This window comes from Acartia tonsa, chromosome 12, assembly GCF_053477335.1.
Source record: "Acartia tonsa isolate MP-2025a chromosome 12, ASM5347733v1, whole genome shotgun sequence".
Lineage (NCBI taxonomy): Eukaryota > Metazoa > Arthropoda > Copepoda > Calanoida > Acartiidae > Acartia > Acartia tonsa.
The window spans coordinates 21,338,425-21,358,660 of NC_137271.1; the positions used below are offsets into that span (position 1 = coordinate 21,338,425).

At 33.7% G+C, this 20,236-nt stretch overlaps 1 protein-coding gene across 1 annotated transcript in view; it reads left to right on the forward strand.

Annotated features, from left to right (window-relative positions):
* Positions 1-20,236, forward strand: part of Gli (carboxyl ester lipase-like protein Gli) — a gene marked incomplete at its 5' end in the record, with an annotated part of 63,810 nt that overhangs the window by 15,683 nt on the left and 27,891 nt on the right. Inside the window, 8 exons of the mRNA XM_080178377.1 lie at positions 562-628; positions 4,360-4,517; positions 5,053-5,163; positions 5,352-5,465; positions 8,616-8,757; positions 14,825-14,900; positions 15,573-15,653; positions 16,657-16,742. Of these exons, the coding sequence (XP_080034503.1) occupies positions 562-628; positions 4,360-4,517; positions 5,053-5,163; positions 5,352-5,465; positions 8,616-8,757; positions 14,825-14,900; positions 15,573-15,653; positions 16,657-16,742 (835 nt within the window). The remainder of the gene's footprint in view (positions 1-561; positions 629-4,359; positions 4,518-5,052; positions 5,164-5,351; positions 5,466-8,615; positions 8,758-14,824; positions 14,901-15,572; positions 15,654-16,656; positions 16,743-20,236) is intronic.

The window sequence follows — 20,236 nt, forward strand, 5'->3', positions numbered from 1 at the left end:
GAATCATCATGCAAAGTTTGAAATCGATAGGACAATTCTAACATGCCTAAATTAACTAAAAAGCTATCCGTTACAGACATACGGACGGACGGACGGACCGACTCTAATTATAGAAAAGCTTCGCTTTTAAAAAGGCCTACAAATTGCGTTTTCCCAACCTCACAGCAATCAAAAGAAAAAAATTTGTCTTAGATGAAAATGTTTATGCTGTGCGTTTATGGTTAAAAATAGTTATTTATCGCATTATAATATAAACAGCTTTCCGCGGATATAAAAATGTACAATTATAAGATTAAAGCCAGTTTTATTAGTCCTTAGATGCTGAAGGTACGGACTAAAAAACTGGTTTTAATCTTATTATTGTACATTTTAGATTCGTATAAAACTGGATATAATACTATGCTATACATAACTTTTTAGTATGGCTGAGATCCAGTTCTAATCCACCGGATATTAATCGGTTTGAAAGCCATACTAAAAAGCCTTTTTTTATAACGGGACGACGTGTACAAAAAGCTTCATATCTTTTGGGTACCCAAATGCATAAAAATCTTGTTTCAGCAATATCGAAAACCAGGACCCAAGAAACATTCCCAAATATGATTCAAACAGCCATAATAGACCTAAGGTAAGTATTTCTGTTTAGGGATTGAAAGTGATATGACAATGGCGGATAAATTGATATACATCTCAGTGATGATACACAAAATTACTCCTTCTGTGGGATAAAATTAATGATTGAAACGTTCGAACACTCAACTTAATGAACCAACAATTCAAAATTTACTAAAGATGTAAAGCCAAGATGATTACAAGGCAATTGTCTGAAATTCCTATTAACGAACTAAAATTTTAATTTTAAAAATCCGGATCTACTGCAGTTCACGGTAAAATATTGCTGGAAACGAATATTGCCAAAAATCTATGAATTTAAGAGGTTGCTAGCTACCAAACGGCTGAACGTATAGATCATGCCCGCACACTGTTTTAAGCGGCATAAGAAGGCCTACAATTAATCTGGAATAGCCATAAATAATTATCTCGCAGTGCAGAGAAATGCGCGAAAAAGGCCTATTTTACGCGTTTTTTCTTCAGTGAAGCTTTCCCTGTGCATCATTGGATCTTGGTTATTCCAGATTATTTGTAGGCCTTCTTATACCGCTTAAAATGGTGTGCGGGTATGATCTGTACGTTCAGCCGTTTGGCAGCTAGCAGCCTTTAAAATTCATATATTTTTGGCAATATTCGTTACCAGCAATATTTTACCGTGAACTGCAGTAGATCCAAAAGTCCAGTATGGCTTCGAAACCGAGTAATATCCTCAGCCATACTGAGAATAAAAGTATGTATAACATTTTCTACGAATATTAGAATAAGAATATTAATATTATTACCAGTATCTTTAGTATCCTGTATGTAAATACAAATGGGAAGTTAGGAAAGAAACGGATTGAATATATTCAAAATTTCATTACTTTTCTTTCAATTTAGAGCCTAGAAAAAATTCATTGACTAGGTACATTTTCAATCATGGCTCGACAGCTGCCGATATTAACAGCGGCTCAGCCGCTGATTGGGGACATTGGTCTGTTTTTTCAACTAGTCCCCAAAGTTTAATTATAACCTTTTCCTATTAGTTGGCTCAACAACTTTTTGGACTTTTAAAAAAGTTTTGATTACTTGGTTCATTAAGTTGAGTATCCAAGCGTTTGAATCACCAAGAAGTGGTAATTTTCTGTATCACCATTAGGTACGTACAATGTACATCGGTTTATTGGTCATTGTCTTATCCCTTTAGATCCCTGATATCAAACAATAACAATGGCTAAATGAATGAAAGTGAATGCGGCTTATGCTTTTGCGATTTTTGGTAACAATGAATTATAAATTATAATAGGTACCATAAAAACAATTTGAAATTTGTTGGCTTTAAAACATTGGACACTTATGTATAATAAATCTTGATTGGGAAATTGTCCATCAATAATTTGATTTGTATAAGAGTTTATTTTTGTTTATTTTAAAGAGTTATACATACATCTATTTATCTTTAATTGTCTTATCCCTGGGTTTGCGGCTAAAATGTCTATGGTTGCGTCTGCGAGTCCTGCTTAAAATACACGTCATTTTTTTATGTAAGAAAGTATAAACGAAGCTTTTTCATAGCTTTTAGTAACATGGTGTTTTTTCTATCTGAAAAATCCGTCTAAACATTTATTTGTCATTCTAAGCAGAGAGGGAGGGTACATTGGCTGTTATAGATGAGTCCCTAAAGTTTTTTAATAACGTTTTTTTTTATTCGTTGGCCTCTCAACTTTAGGGGCTTTTAATAAATTCTGATTGGTTTTTTTTTTATGTTGAGTATTCAAACGTTTCAACCACAGAAGTGGTATTTTTGTGTATTATTGGGGATGTGCATCAATTTATCGGCCATTGTCTTATCCCTGTAGATCCCTGTAATCTATGAGTATATATTGTTATTATATATTTGTTAGTTTAACATTGACAAGCGTTGCATCGGTGGCGTGCACAGGGTTTTAACAGGGGAATGGGGAAGCAGTTCTGCCTAATATTTGGTTTTGGGAGGGGGGAGGGGAGACAGTCCCTTCTACACACCTATTTTGGTAAAATAAAGCTAGCAACATTTGTCTTTGTAAAAAATAAGAATACAAAAAATTACCTAACCCCCAAAACTCATGATCTACAAAAAAACATTTTTTTAAAATTATTGTTTGTTGTCTTATCCCGAAGATACGGAAAGTTTCATGTGTGACGTTATAAAAATACTTGTAAAAAGGAAGGATGAGATGAGAAGATGGAAAGGAACCCCCCTAAAAAGAGATGGATTTAGACTTATTTTTATGACATCACATATGACACTTTTCGTATCTTATCTTATACCTGAAATATCATCGACAAAAAGGGGGGAAATAGAATAATAGCGCCTATGAATAGTTATTACTCGCATCGTATTATAAACGGCTTTCCGCGGATATAGAATGTACAATTATGAGATTAAAACTAGCTAAAAAAAACTGGTTTAAATCTTATGATTGTACATTTTTATATTCGTCGAAAGCTGGATATAATACGATGCTAGACATTATTTTTTTTGCATGGATGAGAACCGGTTCCTATCCACCGGATTCGAATGAATACGAGAATAGTTATTTCTCGCATCGTATTATAAACGGCTTTCCGCGGATATAGAATGTACAATTATGAGATTAAAACTAGCTAAAAAAACTGGTTTAAATCTTATGATTGTACAATTTTATATTCGTCGAAAGCTGGATATAATACGATGCTAGACATAGTTTTTTCGCGTGGATGAGAACCGGTTCCTATCCACCGGATTCGAATGAATACGAGAAAATTAATTAATTAGCCCATCCATTTCTCCCTGATGTACTATTGAAGATCAAAGTAGAATTTAAAATTTAAATTTAAAAATTGACATTCGCATGTCCAATTTAATATCATCCCGTCTGTATTTTGTTTTGACATCGCAGCTACTATATCGGGTGGGTTTGGCCGTATCGGTTTAGGCTCTGGCAAATTTTAATATTTACAGCTAAAATTTTTTTGAATTCTGTGGACTTGATATTTTATATAGATGTTTTTTATGTAAGATCACAAAAACGGCGTATCGGACTGATTTTGTAATTTTAAAGAGTATTCTTTTGGTTTTATGCCATTTTTTTGTGGAATTATGTTTCCCCAAATTTTTAAAATATGACTGAGAAATCCCCATTCTCCCCCTCCCTCGTATTGGCAAGAAAGAAGTTTTTCTCTAACTTTTTTACAATTTATTTTTGCATAAATTCATTCTTGTATTGTACTTTAAAATCAATTTAAATTTAACATTTTTTACATTGTTTTTATTTGAATCTACAATTTCTATTTATTATAATACTTATTGTAAATAGTATTGGAAAATAGACTAAAACCTGACCATAACTAAATACAAAGACTCATTAAAAATTGATTTTATGAATGAAATTGCTTAAATTTAAATATGCCATTTACCTGTGAAAACATATGTATTCACCAGAGATTGAAGGGGATAAGACAATGGTCGATAAATTGATATTCATCCCTAATGATGATACACACAATTATCCCTTCTAAAGATTACAATTAGTGGTTTAAACGTTTGGACACTCAACTTTATGAGACAACCAATCCAAAGTCTATAAAGTCCCAAAAGTTTTTAGACCAACGAATAAAAAAACTTTATTATAAAACTTTGGAGACTAGTGTAATAAACAGCCCAATGTCCCCACCCTCCCTGGGTATTCACTGATTCACTTTTTTTATTAATAGACTTTCTAAAATTCATAATTATTCTTGTTTCAGAACAAATTTGATTCAGCCTACAGATACTACGAACGCTTTCCCGAGAGGCAGAATGATCAGTTTCGCGATCCCAACTACAATCCACAGTACGATATTAAACACCCCAAAGCTCCGGGAGTGCTGGGGGGCTGGCTACCAGACCTACAGGGAGAGTGCAGGTACAAACACACATTTGTATGATAAAGTAACAGGATGTCTGTTAGTCTGTCTGTACCAAAGGATCTCGCTAACCGCTGAACTGTTGTGGTTCTCCTTTTCAGGTAGCTTCTCATAGGTTCCGGTAAGGTTTATAACTATCTTGGGGGAGGGTACCACCATCCTCCCAAGAGAAATTGCCCCTAGAAAAAAATTCCCCCCCCCCCAAAAAAAAAAAAAAAAAATTCTCATATTCATTCCAAACTGATTGATATCCGATGGATTAGAACCGGTTCTCATCCATACGAAAACACTATGTCTAGCATCGTATTATATCCAATTTTCTACGAATATAAATGTATTTAGCTCGGGGCTAAAACCTGGTTTTAATCTTATAATTGTACATTTTATATTCGCAGGAAGCTATTTATATTACGATGCGAGAAATAACTATCTTTAAACTTAAATTAAAAATTGGGGGGGTGGGGTGGAGGTCACTCATTATATAATAGAAAATATACCTAATGAAGATTGATACTATTTAAATTTTGATTTTAGACCTGGTTGCGAGAATCTGGATCGAGATGTGAATGTGAACACACTTTATGGACGTGTCAATGGATTCTATACATATCTGTATGATGGACCTAGGGTTCCTCTGTATGCTAGGTATATTCTATACATATCTGTATTTTCTGTAACACACACTTTTAGAATTCTTGAACTTTAAAGAAGTATTAAAAAACACCTTTTATAAATTTTATGCATATTACTAACGAGAATATTAACCTAAAATCATATTTATTTCAAACTCCTACTGGTTGCTTTTTTTAAACACATTGTAAATTTATATTTAGGCCCGGATACGCACATACGGACAAAGTAAAGGCCAAGGTAGCCACCTTCCTGGGCATTCCTTATGCTCAAGCCCCCATAGACACAGCCAGACTTATGCCTCCCAGGCCCCACAGGTAATTATCTTGTTTGTAGCGCAGCTACGCTTTAACTAGGCAAGAGTCTGTACGTCCCTCTGTCCGTCTATGCAAAATTTTATTTTCATATAACATTTATTGATAGTCATTATCATGGTCGTACAAATGGGGGAAATAGCCACCCATCTATTGAGATATCCCCCCCCCCACAAAAAAACTTAAAAACTTGGACCGTTGGCCAATCTTGAACAATTTTCCAGTGTTTGTTTTTATTGTTAAAAGTACTTTATAATATGAAATGTACGTCTGTCTGAAACATAATTTTCTCGGCTCCTATAAAAGACAGATAGCTAAAAATTCTTGTCAACTTTCCCATAATTATGGAGTATATTTAAGAATATGCCATCCATGGCAGTTGGACTGCTTTTAAGCAGCTACTTTGCTGCTTTTGTCTTGCATATAAATTTCCATCTTTGATTTTTTAATGCAGTCTTGAAATATTTTATGGGTAAATAGTGTTAAAATAAAAATCTCGTCCATCTAAGGGAGTTTTGTGTCTATATAACAACTAGCATTATTCTTTTTAGTCTGATTTTCCCATTTTTTTATTAATAAAAATTATTGATATATTTATTCTTCTCTACTTATGGATATTGCCATCCTAGTTTTTATTAAATGTTATTTTTTTAACAAAATTTATATATTTTTAAAAACATTTCTGTGTAAATTTTTAATTTTTTGTTAATTTCTTAAAGACTTGAAATTATAATTACTGAAAATGGAACTTCTCAAAAATTTTAAAGTTTATTGCTATCAGTTGTATAGAATAAGTTTTTTAAAAAGAAATACTTTAAAATTAAAATAATTATCTAGAACTATTGTGGTATCTGCCGAGGATAAATGGCAGACACCGGAGTTCAATTAGATTACGGCAGTGTGACAGACGTGGACACCTTACTATAGAGAAGCTACGCTTCTCTAGCATTCACTAAATAATAATCAACATCTATTTCAGTTGTCACTTTATTGAAGGTCTAAGAGTTACTAAAGTTGTACAACATAATATAAATACATATGGATTAGGAATAAAGATAGTTAAAGATAAATCATACAAGTAAAACATAGATAATTGCAATGGTTAGGTAGATAGCTATCCCTGTCTGGGGAAGGCAGGATAGCCCATGGAACAGCACAATAGGTAGATAAGCATAGAGGGGTTGAGTGGTAGGTCTGGGTACTAAAGAGGGAAGGTTTGATGATTACTGTGACAACAACAGTCTGTGTGGGGGGTGATTCTATCAGGTGAGGGAAGGCTTAGATCCTTTATCCTCAGGGTTGAGGTGGTGCTGATAACTTGGTGGTTGAAGGGGAAGGTTCCGGTGCTTAAGATGGGAGAGGGAGGGGTAACACCCCTCCCTCCATTTGCAGGACAACTGAGAGATGAAATCAATACCGTTATCTGACATATTTTCAGGTGGCTTTACAATTGTAGAATAACAGGATTTAGCTGGGTGCGTAGCATCACTATAATGTCTTGGTTTCTGCATGGTCCAGAGTTGCCGCATACCACACTATGATCAGTATCCTTTAATTTAATTTGGCTCCCTAACAAAAATTGCTATTTTTAAAGATAAAACTTAAAATACAGCTGTTTTTTTTGGTAAGCTTTATGGTTCTTTTTATAAGGTCAAATATTATATTTTATTAAAATAAATAATGAGAATAAGAAAACCTCAACCACACATTAAGGCCTCTCTAAAAAATGCTATCAACCCCCCCCCCCCCCTAAATGAAAAAAAAACATTTTCAAATTCAGTAATTAGGCATCTAATAAGTAATAGGCAGATTTTAACACACAAAATAAAAATAAGGGAGTGGGAAGTGGACTTTACAACACGTCTTGGGGTGAATACTCTAGAGGCTAAAGGCGAAGCCGCAAGTAAATACGAATAAATATTACGCATTAAAAACTAAACAAGTAGATCACACTTTTATAGAGTAGATGCCCTTTAGAAAAGATTATTTTTTACACGTATGAAAAAAAAGTTTGTTAATATAGTTGTATTTTTTCTCGTTACATCTCTGATTCCAGTGAAAAAAGTTCTAATAGGATCTTGTCATTAAAAGTGTTAACTTAAATAAAAAATAATAAAACTTTCTAGTTATAAAGTGGAAAGCTACTCTATGGTAAACGTCTGTCTGTCTATCAATAATACAAAGTAGAACGATGTCCGTCTGTCTGTCCGTCCGTCTGTCTGTCCGTCCGTCCGTCTGTCCCTCGGTAACCACTGAACCGATCGGATTCTACTCTTCAGGCACCATACCTACTGGTCCTGTGGTGGTTTTCTTGGGAGGTGGGACATCCCCCCCCCCCCTCAAAAAAAAATCTCCTCAATTTTTTCCCCGAAAACTTAGTGAGGGCACCTCAAATTTTTCCTTTTATTTTCTTTTTTTTCTTTTTTTAATTAACTCTTGGGGCAAAGTCCCAAGAGGCTAGGGGCGAAGCCGCTAGTGTCTATCTATAATACAATGAAGATTGATGTCTGTCTGAAGCTTAAGATCTCGGTAACCGGACTCTACTCTTCAAGGAATATGTCCACTGGTCCTGTTATGGGTTTAAACTATTTTCTTGGGGGTGGTATACCCCTTAACCCCTCCAAAAAAAGAACTAAAAAATTTTTTTGTACCTAAGCAAAAAGTAATTACGAAACTAATTAGGCTCTTCTCTTCAGAGAATATAGCTATTGTTCCTGTGTTGGTTTTCAGCTATTTTCTTGGGGAGTAGGACAACCCTAAACCACCCAAAAATGGAAAATATCTTTTTAATATATTTTTTAAAAGTTTCTAATAACTAAATTTTTTTGAAAAAATAAGGGTGTGAGTATCTTGGGTTTGATTTTGCCAAAGACTTTCCATTACTTCTTGGAGCGAAGCCCTTATTTCTATCTATAAACATTTTTTCCATTTAAATATCAATTGTTTATATGTATTGTATATCTAACTAAATCTATTTATTTAGTGGATGGCAAAGTGTAGACGGAGTAGACTGGCCCCCTGTCTGTCCGTAGCAACTCCAGTATCTATCTATCTATCTATCTATCTAGGGGTTGGCAGAGTATAGACGGAGTAGACTGGCCCTCTGTCTGTCCGCAGCCACTCCAGTATCTATATATCTATCTATCTATCTAGGGGTTGGCAGAGTATAGACGCAGTAGACTGGCCCCCTGTCTGTCCGCAGCCACTCCAGTATCTAGGAGTGTTAAAGAATGCACCGCTTGTGGACGAAGATTGTCTCTATCTCAACGTGTTTACACCTACTGTTGAAAGCACGGTAAGACTTAGGAATAACGTATTGCCAACAAGCGAAATAAATTTAAAATAATATTTGGGGGACAAATAAAAAAGTCGTTATTTCTACTAAGTGGTGACCCCATCGACAGCTAAAAATCACGTAAAGGTTTCGTGATTTGGCTGGTGAAGCTTATGCCTCTGATATCCCAAAAATCTGCTCTAATTTGAAAGTTAATTTGTGTCAGTTTGACTAAACATAGCATTTGACAAAAAGTTGGCTATTTTTTGGTTAAGATGTTCAGTTTTCGCTAATTTTTTCATTCAGGAAGGAATCTATGTAAAGAATATTAGCTTTCCAATCTTATAACACACACCTTTACGGATATACGCGAAAAAAATCACTCTCTTTATAAAAAACAAATTCATAATAAATTTCTTGATAAGTTGGTAGTCAAAATACGGATATTTTTTCTTCAATTGAAAATATGTTACAACGCAAAATCATCAATGAAATTGTACAATGAATATTTCATCAGGGTTAAGGGATATTTTAATTGCTTGGTTCAAAATGAAAAATACTTTTTTTTTCATCTAAGGCATAAGATATACTTTATTGATTATAGGCTTTTAATTTGACTCCTATTTGATTTGTGAATTTATAATGTGGAAATCGTTATTTATCGCATCGTGTTATAGACAGCTTTACGAGGGTATTAGAATGAAAATGTACAAGATTAAAGCCAGTTTTGTTGGCCCTAAGGGCCGAAGGTCCATGATATCCTTACTGGTATTGATTTTATGATTTTTATTTTCATGATCTTGAAAAAAATTTAATTGATTTTCTCGTATTCATTCGAATCCGGTGGATAGGAACCGGTTCTCATCCATACGAAAAAACTATGTATATCATTGTATTATATCCAGCTTTCTACGAATATGGAAATGTACAATCATAAGATTAAAACTAGTTTTTTTAGCTCGTGCCTTCGGCAACTCGGGGCTAAAAAAAAAAAACTAGTTTTAATCTTATAATTGTACATTCTATATCCGCGGAAAGCGGTTTATAATACGATGAAAGAAATAACTATTCCAGTATTGCTGAGAACCAGTTCTTATCCAACGGATACTTATCGGTTTTAAAGCCATACTGGAAAAATATTTTTTTCATAAAATAAAAAAAATGAAACGGATTTTTTTTGGTGGGTTGGTCTCTAGCTCCTGATAAAAGATTATTGGATGAATATTAAAGATTATTGGTTATAGATTTATTGGTTATTAAATTATATCATTCTTAGCCATATTTATTCTATTTTCTTATAGTATTTAACAATCGATTCATTCATACTTGGATGTTGCACAAGATTTTCATGTACTCTTATAAAGGGATATTCGTAGCTGGCTAAAATAACAAATACCCCATCCAACCCCCTTTACCCCACCTACTGAATTAACGAATAAACCAATAAATTGACGACAAATTTTCCCCTGTCAATTTATCCACGTGTACTAAATCCATTTACTTAACTCTTGTATACTATGATAAATGAACAAGTAGATTGACCATTCGATTGATATAATTTTAGATTAGAACGTCTCAAAATAGCATTAAACCTAGCTACCATTGTTCAATTTCCAAGAAATTTACACTTTTGGAAACACTAACATTCAAATATAATTAAATTCCAGTTATTTTAGTATATACTTCAACTAGCGGCTACGCCCCCTAGAGGCCTCTAGTGGCACTTTAAATGTTTTTGTTTGTTAAAGTTAATTTTTTAGGTACGATACTTCTTTATTTGACGTTGAAGTCTCCCCTAAATTTAAAAAAATAAATATTTTTTGTCATTTCTTTTGGGAGGGTGGTGGTACCCTCCCCCAAAATAGTTAAAAACCTTCCCAGGACATATGAGAATCTACCCTGTTAAGGAGAACCCGATCGGTTCAGCGGTTAGCGAGATCCTTCGGTACAGACACACAGACAGACAAACATCCTGTTACTTTAGTATAAGGATATGTACATACCTAGTTAGGGAGGGAAGTGACATTGGTCGACAGTGTATTATACTGGTTCCCAAAGTTTTATCATTTGTTGCTATTGATAAAACTTTTCTCGTATTCATTCGAAATCCGGTGGATAGGAACCGGTTTTCTTCCATACGAAAAAACTATGTCTAGCATCGTATTATATCCAGCTTTCTACGAATATAAAATGTACAATCATAAGATTAAAACCAGTTTTTTTAGCCCCGAGATGCCGAAGGGCTAAAAAACTGGTTTTAATCTTATAATTGTACATACATTCTATATCCGCGGAAAGCTGTTTATAATACGATACGAGAAATAACTATTATTAAATCTTTAAATTGGGTTGTCCAAACATTTCCATCAATAATGCCAATCTACAGAATAGTTAAAGAAGTGTATATAAACTGTACATCCAGTTTATATATTGTTCATTATCTTATCCCTTAAAATCCCTAAGTATAAATGATTAATTACTATAGATTAATGAATAAGTAAAGATGTATAATGCAGAAAACTACCTGCCCTAAGTTGTGGAGACTCTTTTGCCTGCTAGCAAATTGCTTTCCGTCTTTTGTAGTGACTTGGCTGTGTTTATATATCCGACGCTAATAGCTGATTACAAAGACCTAATACAAAATTGGGACAAGGTCTGGGTTCCCACCCTGTGGACAAAGTTACATATAGCTTATGCCCTCTCTGTTCTTATACTTTATTATTACAAGGATGCTATAAGTCCTGCTAATTTAATGAAGACACTTATATAATTGATCAGATGTATATCTTTTTATTTAAAGTTCCTTGAAGCAGATCTACAGCCGCACATTTTATGGGAAGAGGCCCTGGACACAAATTGTCAAAAAAAAATTTGTAAAAAAAGAGAATGACTTGACTGCGGTTGTGGAATTTTTACTAACATCCCCAATGATGATAGGCAAAAATATCCCCATAGTAGATTAATATTATTAGTTGAAAATGAGTTAACTGCTTTTTTGAACCAAACAATCAAGGTTTATTAAAGGTACCCAAAGTTATTATATGCGAATTTGTGTTTTATTACTTTGGGTACCAGTAGGTATATATTTTACAGTCCAATGTTCTCTACCTCCCTGGACTAAAAATCACTAGCTGCAAAGAAAATTTATAGTTTTGTCGGCTGCGGCCTTAGTTTTAAAAAAAAAATAATTACTAGGTAGGGGATTATTAGGTAGGGGACATTGGTCTGTTTATCACACTTGTCCTCAAAGTTTTGTGATAGCTTTTTATTTTCTTTAACTTTGAGTGGTTGGCTCATTTCAACTACTAATTAAAATCTACAGAAAGGGTAATTTTGTGTATCATCATTGTGGATGAATAACCGGCCATTGTATATCACCTTTAGATCCCTGAGTTTAATATAATTGGAAGGTTAACTGAATGCGACTTTTTGAAAGCGGTTGGATATATAATCCCGCGGATTAGGCTGATTAACTTTTATCTAATATTTATGAAAAATATTATTTTAGTCATTTGGAAATGGAATTGAAAGTTTTCTTTTTTGCGTTAATTAAGAATTAGTGCGTTTTAATGGCTTGATTGAGTAGGTGGTTCATTTCATTTCAGAAAATTGAAATAGATTTTTTTGCTCCCTTAATTACTTAAACTTTATAGTTTTACGTGAAATGTTTAAAAAGTCGGTTACAAAATATATGCAAAATTAAGACTAATAACTACAAAAAAAATAACGTATATTAGGTCTTATAAATCTTTTGGGTTGTACATTTTAGTAAGTGTAGAGTACAAAATTGGATCCTTAATTTGCTTGTCATTAGTAAGTCTACTGAAATTTTGGATGAATTATTTTGGATCTTTCATTTTCTTAATTGAAGTAAAACACATAGCAGGCTAAATTAACGATTCTCCCCTTCCTTTACCCCATCCCCTCCTCTCCTTCGGGATGAACGAACTTGACAATAAGTAACATCCATGTTAACAAACTAAATAGACGACAATTTTTGCCCTGTCATAAGATCCACGTATATTATATATCCAATGCTAAAATGGCACACAAATGTTCTTGTTTAATAAAATTTGGTTCACTTCCCTTCCGTTTGATAAATTCAATAAAAGAAAATAAATATGTTATTTAAGATAAACAAGATTTTAGTTTGAAATATTACTTTTTTACCAGCAAACCTACTCTATAAGATGAAATGTCTGTTTTCCCGTTGGTACGTCCCACACTAACATATCTTTTGATTTTAAGGGCAGATTCCTTGAATTTAGACTTTTCAAAAAATTAAATGAAAACGAAGGTTGTGATAAATTGACAATTTTTAAATATAGATTTCAGCATGGCTTCGAAACTGATTAATATCCGCTGGATTAGAACCGGTTCTCAGCCTTACTGAAAAATCATATATAGCATCGTATTACAGACAATATCTACAAATAATGAAATAATAATCATAAAATGAATACCAGTTTTGTTAGCCTAGGATTTTGGCCCTTTGGGGCTTACAAAACTGGTTTTAATCTTATAGTATTTCATTGTAATATCTGCGGACAACTGTCTATTATAAAACGATAAATAACTATTATTGTCACTGTAATTCTACATTTAAGACACAGTTGTTCATGTTTTCGCATGAATCGCAATTCAATTTTATCAATGAATACCTCTATATTGGATATAGAATTATACGACACAATAAAAACTGTCCCGAATTTGTATTAATTTTGAGGAACACGACTCCAGTGACGTCATATTTTTCTTTCCCGAAAAAGGGAAGGGGGGAAGAAAATCTCTTCAAAAGAGATGGGGAAAACCCCCTTTTCTCCCACCTCTTTTTTCTTCCCCCTTCCCTTTTTTTCTTTCCACCTTCCCTTTTTCGGGAAAGAAAAATATGACGTAACTGGAGTCGTGTTCCTCAAAATTAATACAAATTCAAGACAGTTTTTATTGTGTCGAATTATACGTGGATACTATAACAGGGGTAAAATTGTCGTCAATTTAGAAGGTACTTTCATATTGGTCAATTTGTTCATCCAGTAGGAGGGAAGGGTATGGGGTAAAAGGAGGGAATGGGGATTGACGTTATTTTAGCCCGCTGCTAGTTTCACTTTATTAGAGGACATGAAAATCCGGTGTACGATCCAAGTAATAATACATCCATTGATTTTATATATATTGAAAAAAATGCATTTTAAATAAAAATATGTATGCAGGATTTTATGGATTAATCAATATCTCATTTTCTTCAGTGACGTATATATACCCCTTTATACCTTTATACCCCTTTTTTAATCCCCCGTCAAAAAGGCTTGGGCGTCCTTGTTTGCTGATTCCTTGTGTTTTCCCAATCATAGTATTTTTTTCTTTTTCAGGTGTCTCAGTAGTTTCCTGGGAGAATTTTAAATGAGTACATTAGATTACCACCATTTTACTTACTTTTAGTTACTGAGCCCCTGCGCTTCCTAACAGGGGCGTCCAAGCTTTTTTTGGGGGGGGGGTAAAATGGCGCGCGAAGCGCGCCGAAATTTTTTTTTACCCCCCCTCCAAAATTTTTACCCCGGGGGTAAAATCTGATTGGGGGGGTAATTACCCCCCCTAAAGTCTGTTGGGGGGGTATATACTCCCCCCAAATATGTTGGGGGGGGGGTAATTACCCCCCCCCCCCAAACTAATTTACCCCGGGGGTAAAATTTTTGGGGGGGGTAATTTAATTATGTAAAAAAAGCACCTACCTAATCTATTAAGTTAATAAGTACTATCCTATAACATAAAGTAGTAAGTAAGGTTTATTTGACTATAGCTTCAGATTTCATTACTTTTAATACTGAGTTCTCCTTTTTAGGAAAGCTTCACATAGATCCCATGATGGTTCCACACTATTATAGGTCAATCCTTTGAGTGGTTTTAGGCTATTTTTCTCCTCCCTTTAAGGAACTTTTTTCGTCTGATAATAGAAAATTGTTTTCTGCTACTTGGCTGTGTTAATATTCCCGACACTATTGGTTGATTTTCAAACACCCAATTGGGGACATACAGTTATTATTTTAAGTAATTTACTCTAATTTCCCAATCATAGGCTTCTCTTTTTAAGGTGTCACAACAGTTTCCTGTGATGATCTACATACATGGCGGTCATTTCCAGCACGGGTCTGCCAACGAGTTTCCAGGTATGAAACTCAGGGGCTCGGCATCTACGCGTCAGCTGCGTTGAAGCCATATTGAAACTTTAAAATGCAACTGGATGTCTCCAACTTTTCCTAAACAGACAATTCATCTTTTCAGAATCTTATCTTTTGCACACAAGCGGGCTTAGATTTAAGGCTTACTTGCGGCTGAAAAGCGGCTGATGAAATCCATCTTTAATGCTGGCATAGCGAATACTTTAAAGTTTGACTTTCTTTAATCAGTATGTCTGTCTATCAATGATTTTATAAGTTTAGAATTATAATCCTGACAACTTCTGGCCCAAGTCTGTTATCAAATTGTTTCCATTCTTTTCTAAGAAATCGATTGTGTTAATATTCCCGACGCTTTTTGCTGATTTAAAAGACCAATACAGAGTATATTCCTAATAAATTCAGTTAAATTACAAAGCTATTACAATATTGAGTATGCAAAAGGTTCAAATTTTTTTTTGAAAAATACAAGCAAATAATGTTTTTGATACAAAAAGACAGAAATGTATATTCCATTTTTAAATCTCCCTCTGTTCATTTTATATTAGACTAGTTTTAAACCTTTTTGTGCTAAGAATTTTTCTAGCCTTTGATTGTACTTTGTTTGCTTGAAATATTGAAAAATAATCTTAAGTTTGGATAATTTTATACTTATATTTTTAGGTCACCAGCTAGCAGCCAACGGACAGGTTGTGGTTGTAGCCATCAACTATAGGCTGGGAGCTTTGGGTTTTCTTTCTACAGGTAGAGATATATAGATTATTTTTGTAGACATCAACTAAAGGCTGGGATCTTTAGGTTTTTTTTCTACAGGTAGAGATAGTAAGATTATTGTTGTAGACATCAAGTATAGGCTGGGAGCTTTGGGTTTTCTTAGTCTATCTACAGGTAGAGATAGATAGTTTATAGCCATCCTATACATATAGGCAGGAATCTTTAGGTTTTCTATCTACAATGGGATAGATAGATATATTGTTGTAGCCATCAACTTCAGGCTGGGAGCTTTGGGTTTTCTTTCTACAGTTAGATAATGATACATAGGTTGTTGTAGGAGAGTTAGATAGAAAATAGTTATTAATCGCATCGCAAAACTAAAAATTGTAGATTAATTTCACTTTTGGTCGACCCGAAGAGCCAAAGGCCTGGTCTAACAAAACTGGTAATAATTTTTAGTTTATTATTTATAGAAATTGTGTTTAATACGATCAGGGGCGTCCAAGCTTTTTATTTTGGGGGGGGTAAAATTTTTTAAGGGGGGGGTAAATCGTAAAACGGCACCCCCAAAATCGTTTGGGGGGGGGTAATCGCCCCATTACCCTCCCCCCCCTTGGACGCCTATGAATACGATACATGATTTTTCAGTGTGGCTGATTCTAATCCTACAGATGTTAATCTGGTTTGATCCATACTGAAAAAAGATAGATTGTTGTAGCCATTAGTAATGGCTTGGAGACGTCCAAGAGTGGATGTAAAAAATAAAACTCATTGTAACCCACTAAAAATTTTCAAAAATACAATATATTACTCCCCTCAAATCTTTTAGACCCCTCATTTTACACCCCAAAATATAAAATCTTGGAGCTTTTGATTTTTTCCCTTTAAAGAGTAATAATAAGTTCATTAGATTTTTTTAAAAATTGATATAAAAAGTAGGATATTTAAATTTTGATATATCTTGTTAGAGTAATATCTCTTGTAAATGGCATCTGAAAGATCCTAGGTCCTTTGAAACTTTTTTTTCTTTTAGGAGATCACCATGCCCCCGGCAATTATGGACTCTTGGATATGGCAATGGCTGTTAAATGGGTGTATGATAATGTCTACGCGTTTCAGGTATTTTAGATAGACAGATACATAATCCTTATACTAAAGTAACAGGATGTCTGTTTGTCTGTGTGTTTGTGTGTCTGTACCGAAGGATCTCGCTAACCGCTGAACCGATCGGGTTCTCCTTAACAGAGTAGCTTCTCATAGGTCCCGTGAAAGTTTATAACTATTTTCTTGAGGGGTGGGACACACTCAACCCCCCCAAAAAATGAAAAATCCCCCCCGAAAAAAAAAATTGGGTTATTAAATTCGACTCTCTCCTCCTCAAGTGCCCCCTAGAGGCCTCTAGGGGCGTAGCCGCTAGTCCTTATTTAAAGTAACAGGATACTTGTGAGTCTGTCTGTCTATTTGTACTGCTGAACTGATAAGATTCTTTTATACATTGTAGCTTCTTATAGGTCCTTAGAAAGTTAATAACTATTTAAGGGGAGTGTACCACCACCCTCTCAAGATAAATCGCCAAAAGAAAAATCCTCCTTCCCACAAAAAAATTAAAGGAGTAATATTTTGTATATTTGACTAGAGTAAAACGTTTGACAACGCTAACAAGTTCAAATTATGAATAAAATCACGTAGCTATAACTAACAATCATTCAGCGTATAATAAATGTACAAGTATAGATGTATAGAAGTATAAACAACTACCTGTGTCCAGTGGTGGGGACCTTTTTCGTCTGCTAGCAAATTGCTTTCTGCTCTTTTGTAGAGCTGATATACAAAGACCTAATTGAAAGCCGGCACAGGGTCCCCACCCTGTGGACATACAGTTATTCAATTCTTTTAATTTAAGCATTCGTATTAAATCCAAGATACAAAATTAAAATCTTTTAGAAGCGTATTAAAATTAAACTGAGATATATACATACAGGTCTTTTTAAACGGAAAAAAGTATAAAATGTCAAATATATAAATATGATTCATTTTTTTATTCAGATGAATCAAACATTAATAATTATCTTAATTTAATTGACAAAGAATCACGAAACTATTTTTCAATGAAAGGGATAAGTTTCAATTAATTCACCCCCTGATAAAAACTTAAGATTTATTTTTTAGTCCGTCAATATATTTAGTCCTTATTTTTAGGGAATCTTCCAATAAGTTCCGATATGGTTTTAAGCTATTTTCTGTTTAAATTTAAGTCTTTGAATAGTTTTATGTTACTTAACCGTTGCTAAGAATGTCGTATGGGTGAGTTGCACTTGGACTGAACAGTCAACTTGTCAACTCAAGGCTAGACTCTTGGCCCTTCACCTCATACCCGTGGTACAGTACATTACAGACAACCAACTCTCTGTGATGTACGACCTTTGTCTGAGAAGTCCTAACTGTGCATGGTATCGAGTTGCGCCTGTTTTGGGCCAAGGCATTCCCCCCACTCTAACTATTTACGTCGCGCATTTGACATAGTAGCAGTGGGAACCATTCGAACCTATCACCTTCCCGACGACGAGCGAATGCGCTACGTATTGAGCCACGGTCGCGGGTTAACCGTTACTGACTTCACTAAAGAACAGGAAGACTACATATTTTATTTTCTACTTAAACATGCAATATAGTTATGGGAATCAACACACAAAAAATCAGATGACTATCTTATATTGCGACTGAGTAAATACTACTATTGTAAACTATTATGGAAAACTTCCAAAGGGAGCGAATACGAGAATACGGACAAGGAGATTTAAAGAACATTTGTTAAAACTAAGAATCACGAAACCTGTCTCAAGTATTTTTTTAATATTTATATTTTGTAGCATGACTAAAAGACTGGCGGACAAAGTAAATTACATACTGGATGCCCAATTGTTTAGAGAATCTTCGCAAAAAAATCCGCCATTTATCTTGAATAACAGCGGAGAAAATTATATTAGTGACAGACTGACTGACGGACGGATAGACAAAGTGAATTATAGAGTAGGTTCGCAAAAAAAAAAATACAAATTGTATAACAAGTTTTTTAGTTAATAAATATCTCTATCCTTGCTAATGTTAATGAATGGTCGATATTAAATGACCTTTGGAGATATTCATAAAAATAAAATTATCAATACTTAAATAATTACTTTTCCACTAAAATTATTAAATTCATTATTATGTACAATACAAATGTATTCCAGAGAAAGAGAGAGGGGATAATGGTCTGTTTAATACACTAGTCTCCAAAGTTTTTTATTATTGATTTCTTATTCGTTGGCTTCACACTTTAGTGAATTTTGATTAGCTCGTTCATTCAGTTGAGTGTTCAAACGTTTCAACCATTAATTGTTATCTACAGAATGAATGAGACATTCCCACTAATCCACAATAATGATACACAAAATTGCCTCTTCTGTAGATTACAATTAGTGCTCAAATCGTTTGGACACTCAACTAAGTGAACCTTTCAATCAAAATTCAATAAAAGTCCCCAAGTAGTTAAGGCAACGAATAAGAAAATGTTATTTTAAAACTTTGGGTAATAAACTGCCTTTTGTCCTTTTCCTACCTGCTATGTTTGTATATTTATTTATTTAGCTTCATTTTTATGGATGTTGTCATCCTTGATTTAATAAGATTTAATAAGGAACTTACTACTTATTTTCAATAGAAATCATTAAACTTGTTTACATATCTAATTCTAAATAAAAACAAGGATGAGAACATCCATAAAAGCGAAGCACTGAAACGGTAGGACAAACGGACATGAACACTTATATAGTGTCAGAACTGAATAATCAGAATATAAATGTATAAGAGTCGAAGCAAAATTGTAAGTAAATTTGTTGAAAAACTGCTTTAAACAGGGTAATGTTTATGGACACATACTTACATATTTAGGACTTGATTATAGAGTTGCTTCGCTTATTACATTATAATTTGTTGTCCCAGGAATCAATATACCAAAAATCAGATCAATCGGATGATTAGATCACATAAAAATTTGTTGTTAAAAAAGTAGAAAAATCAACATGTTTAAAAGGGACGTACGGAAATTTTGGTAATGATTATAGAGTTGCTACGCTTTCAAAATCGTACCTAACTACTAAAGGAATCACCATGCAAAATTTGAAATCGATAGGACAATTCTAACATGCCTAAATTAACGAAAAAAGCTATCCGTCACGGACGGACCTACCCTAATTATAGAAAAGCTTCGCTTTTAAAAATTAGGAAAATTTACAATTTTTTTTACAAACCTTATTAAAATATTATATCCTGTATCTATTTGTTAAATTTAGTATTGCTACAATAACAATCCTTGTTGAAAAAAAAGGACAATATATTATAATACAGTAAACATAAAGTTGATTTAAAAATAGATAGATTTCTTATCCAAAATTTAATTTCAATTATTCGATGTCTCAAAAACTGTTTGTACTTTTTTATATTTTGATTGGCTGGTTCTAATTATATTATTAAATCTGCAGATGGGGTAATTTCATTTATCATCAATAAGTAAATACATCAATTTATCCTCCATTGCATTGTCTTATCCCTTCAGATATCTTATCTTCAAA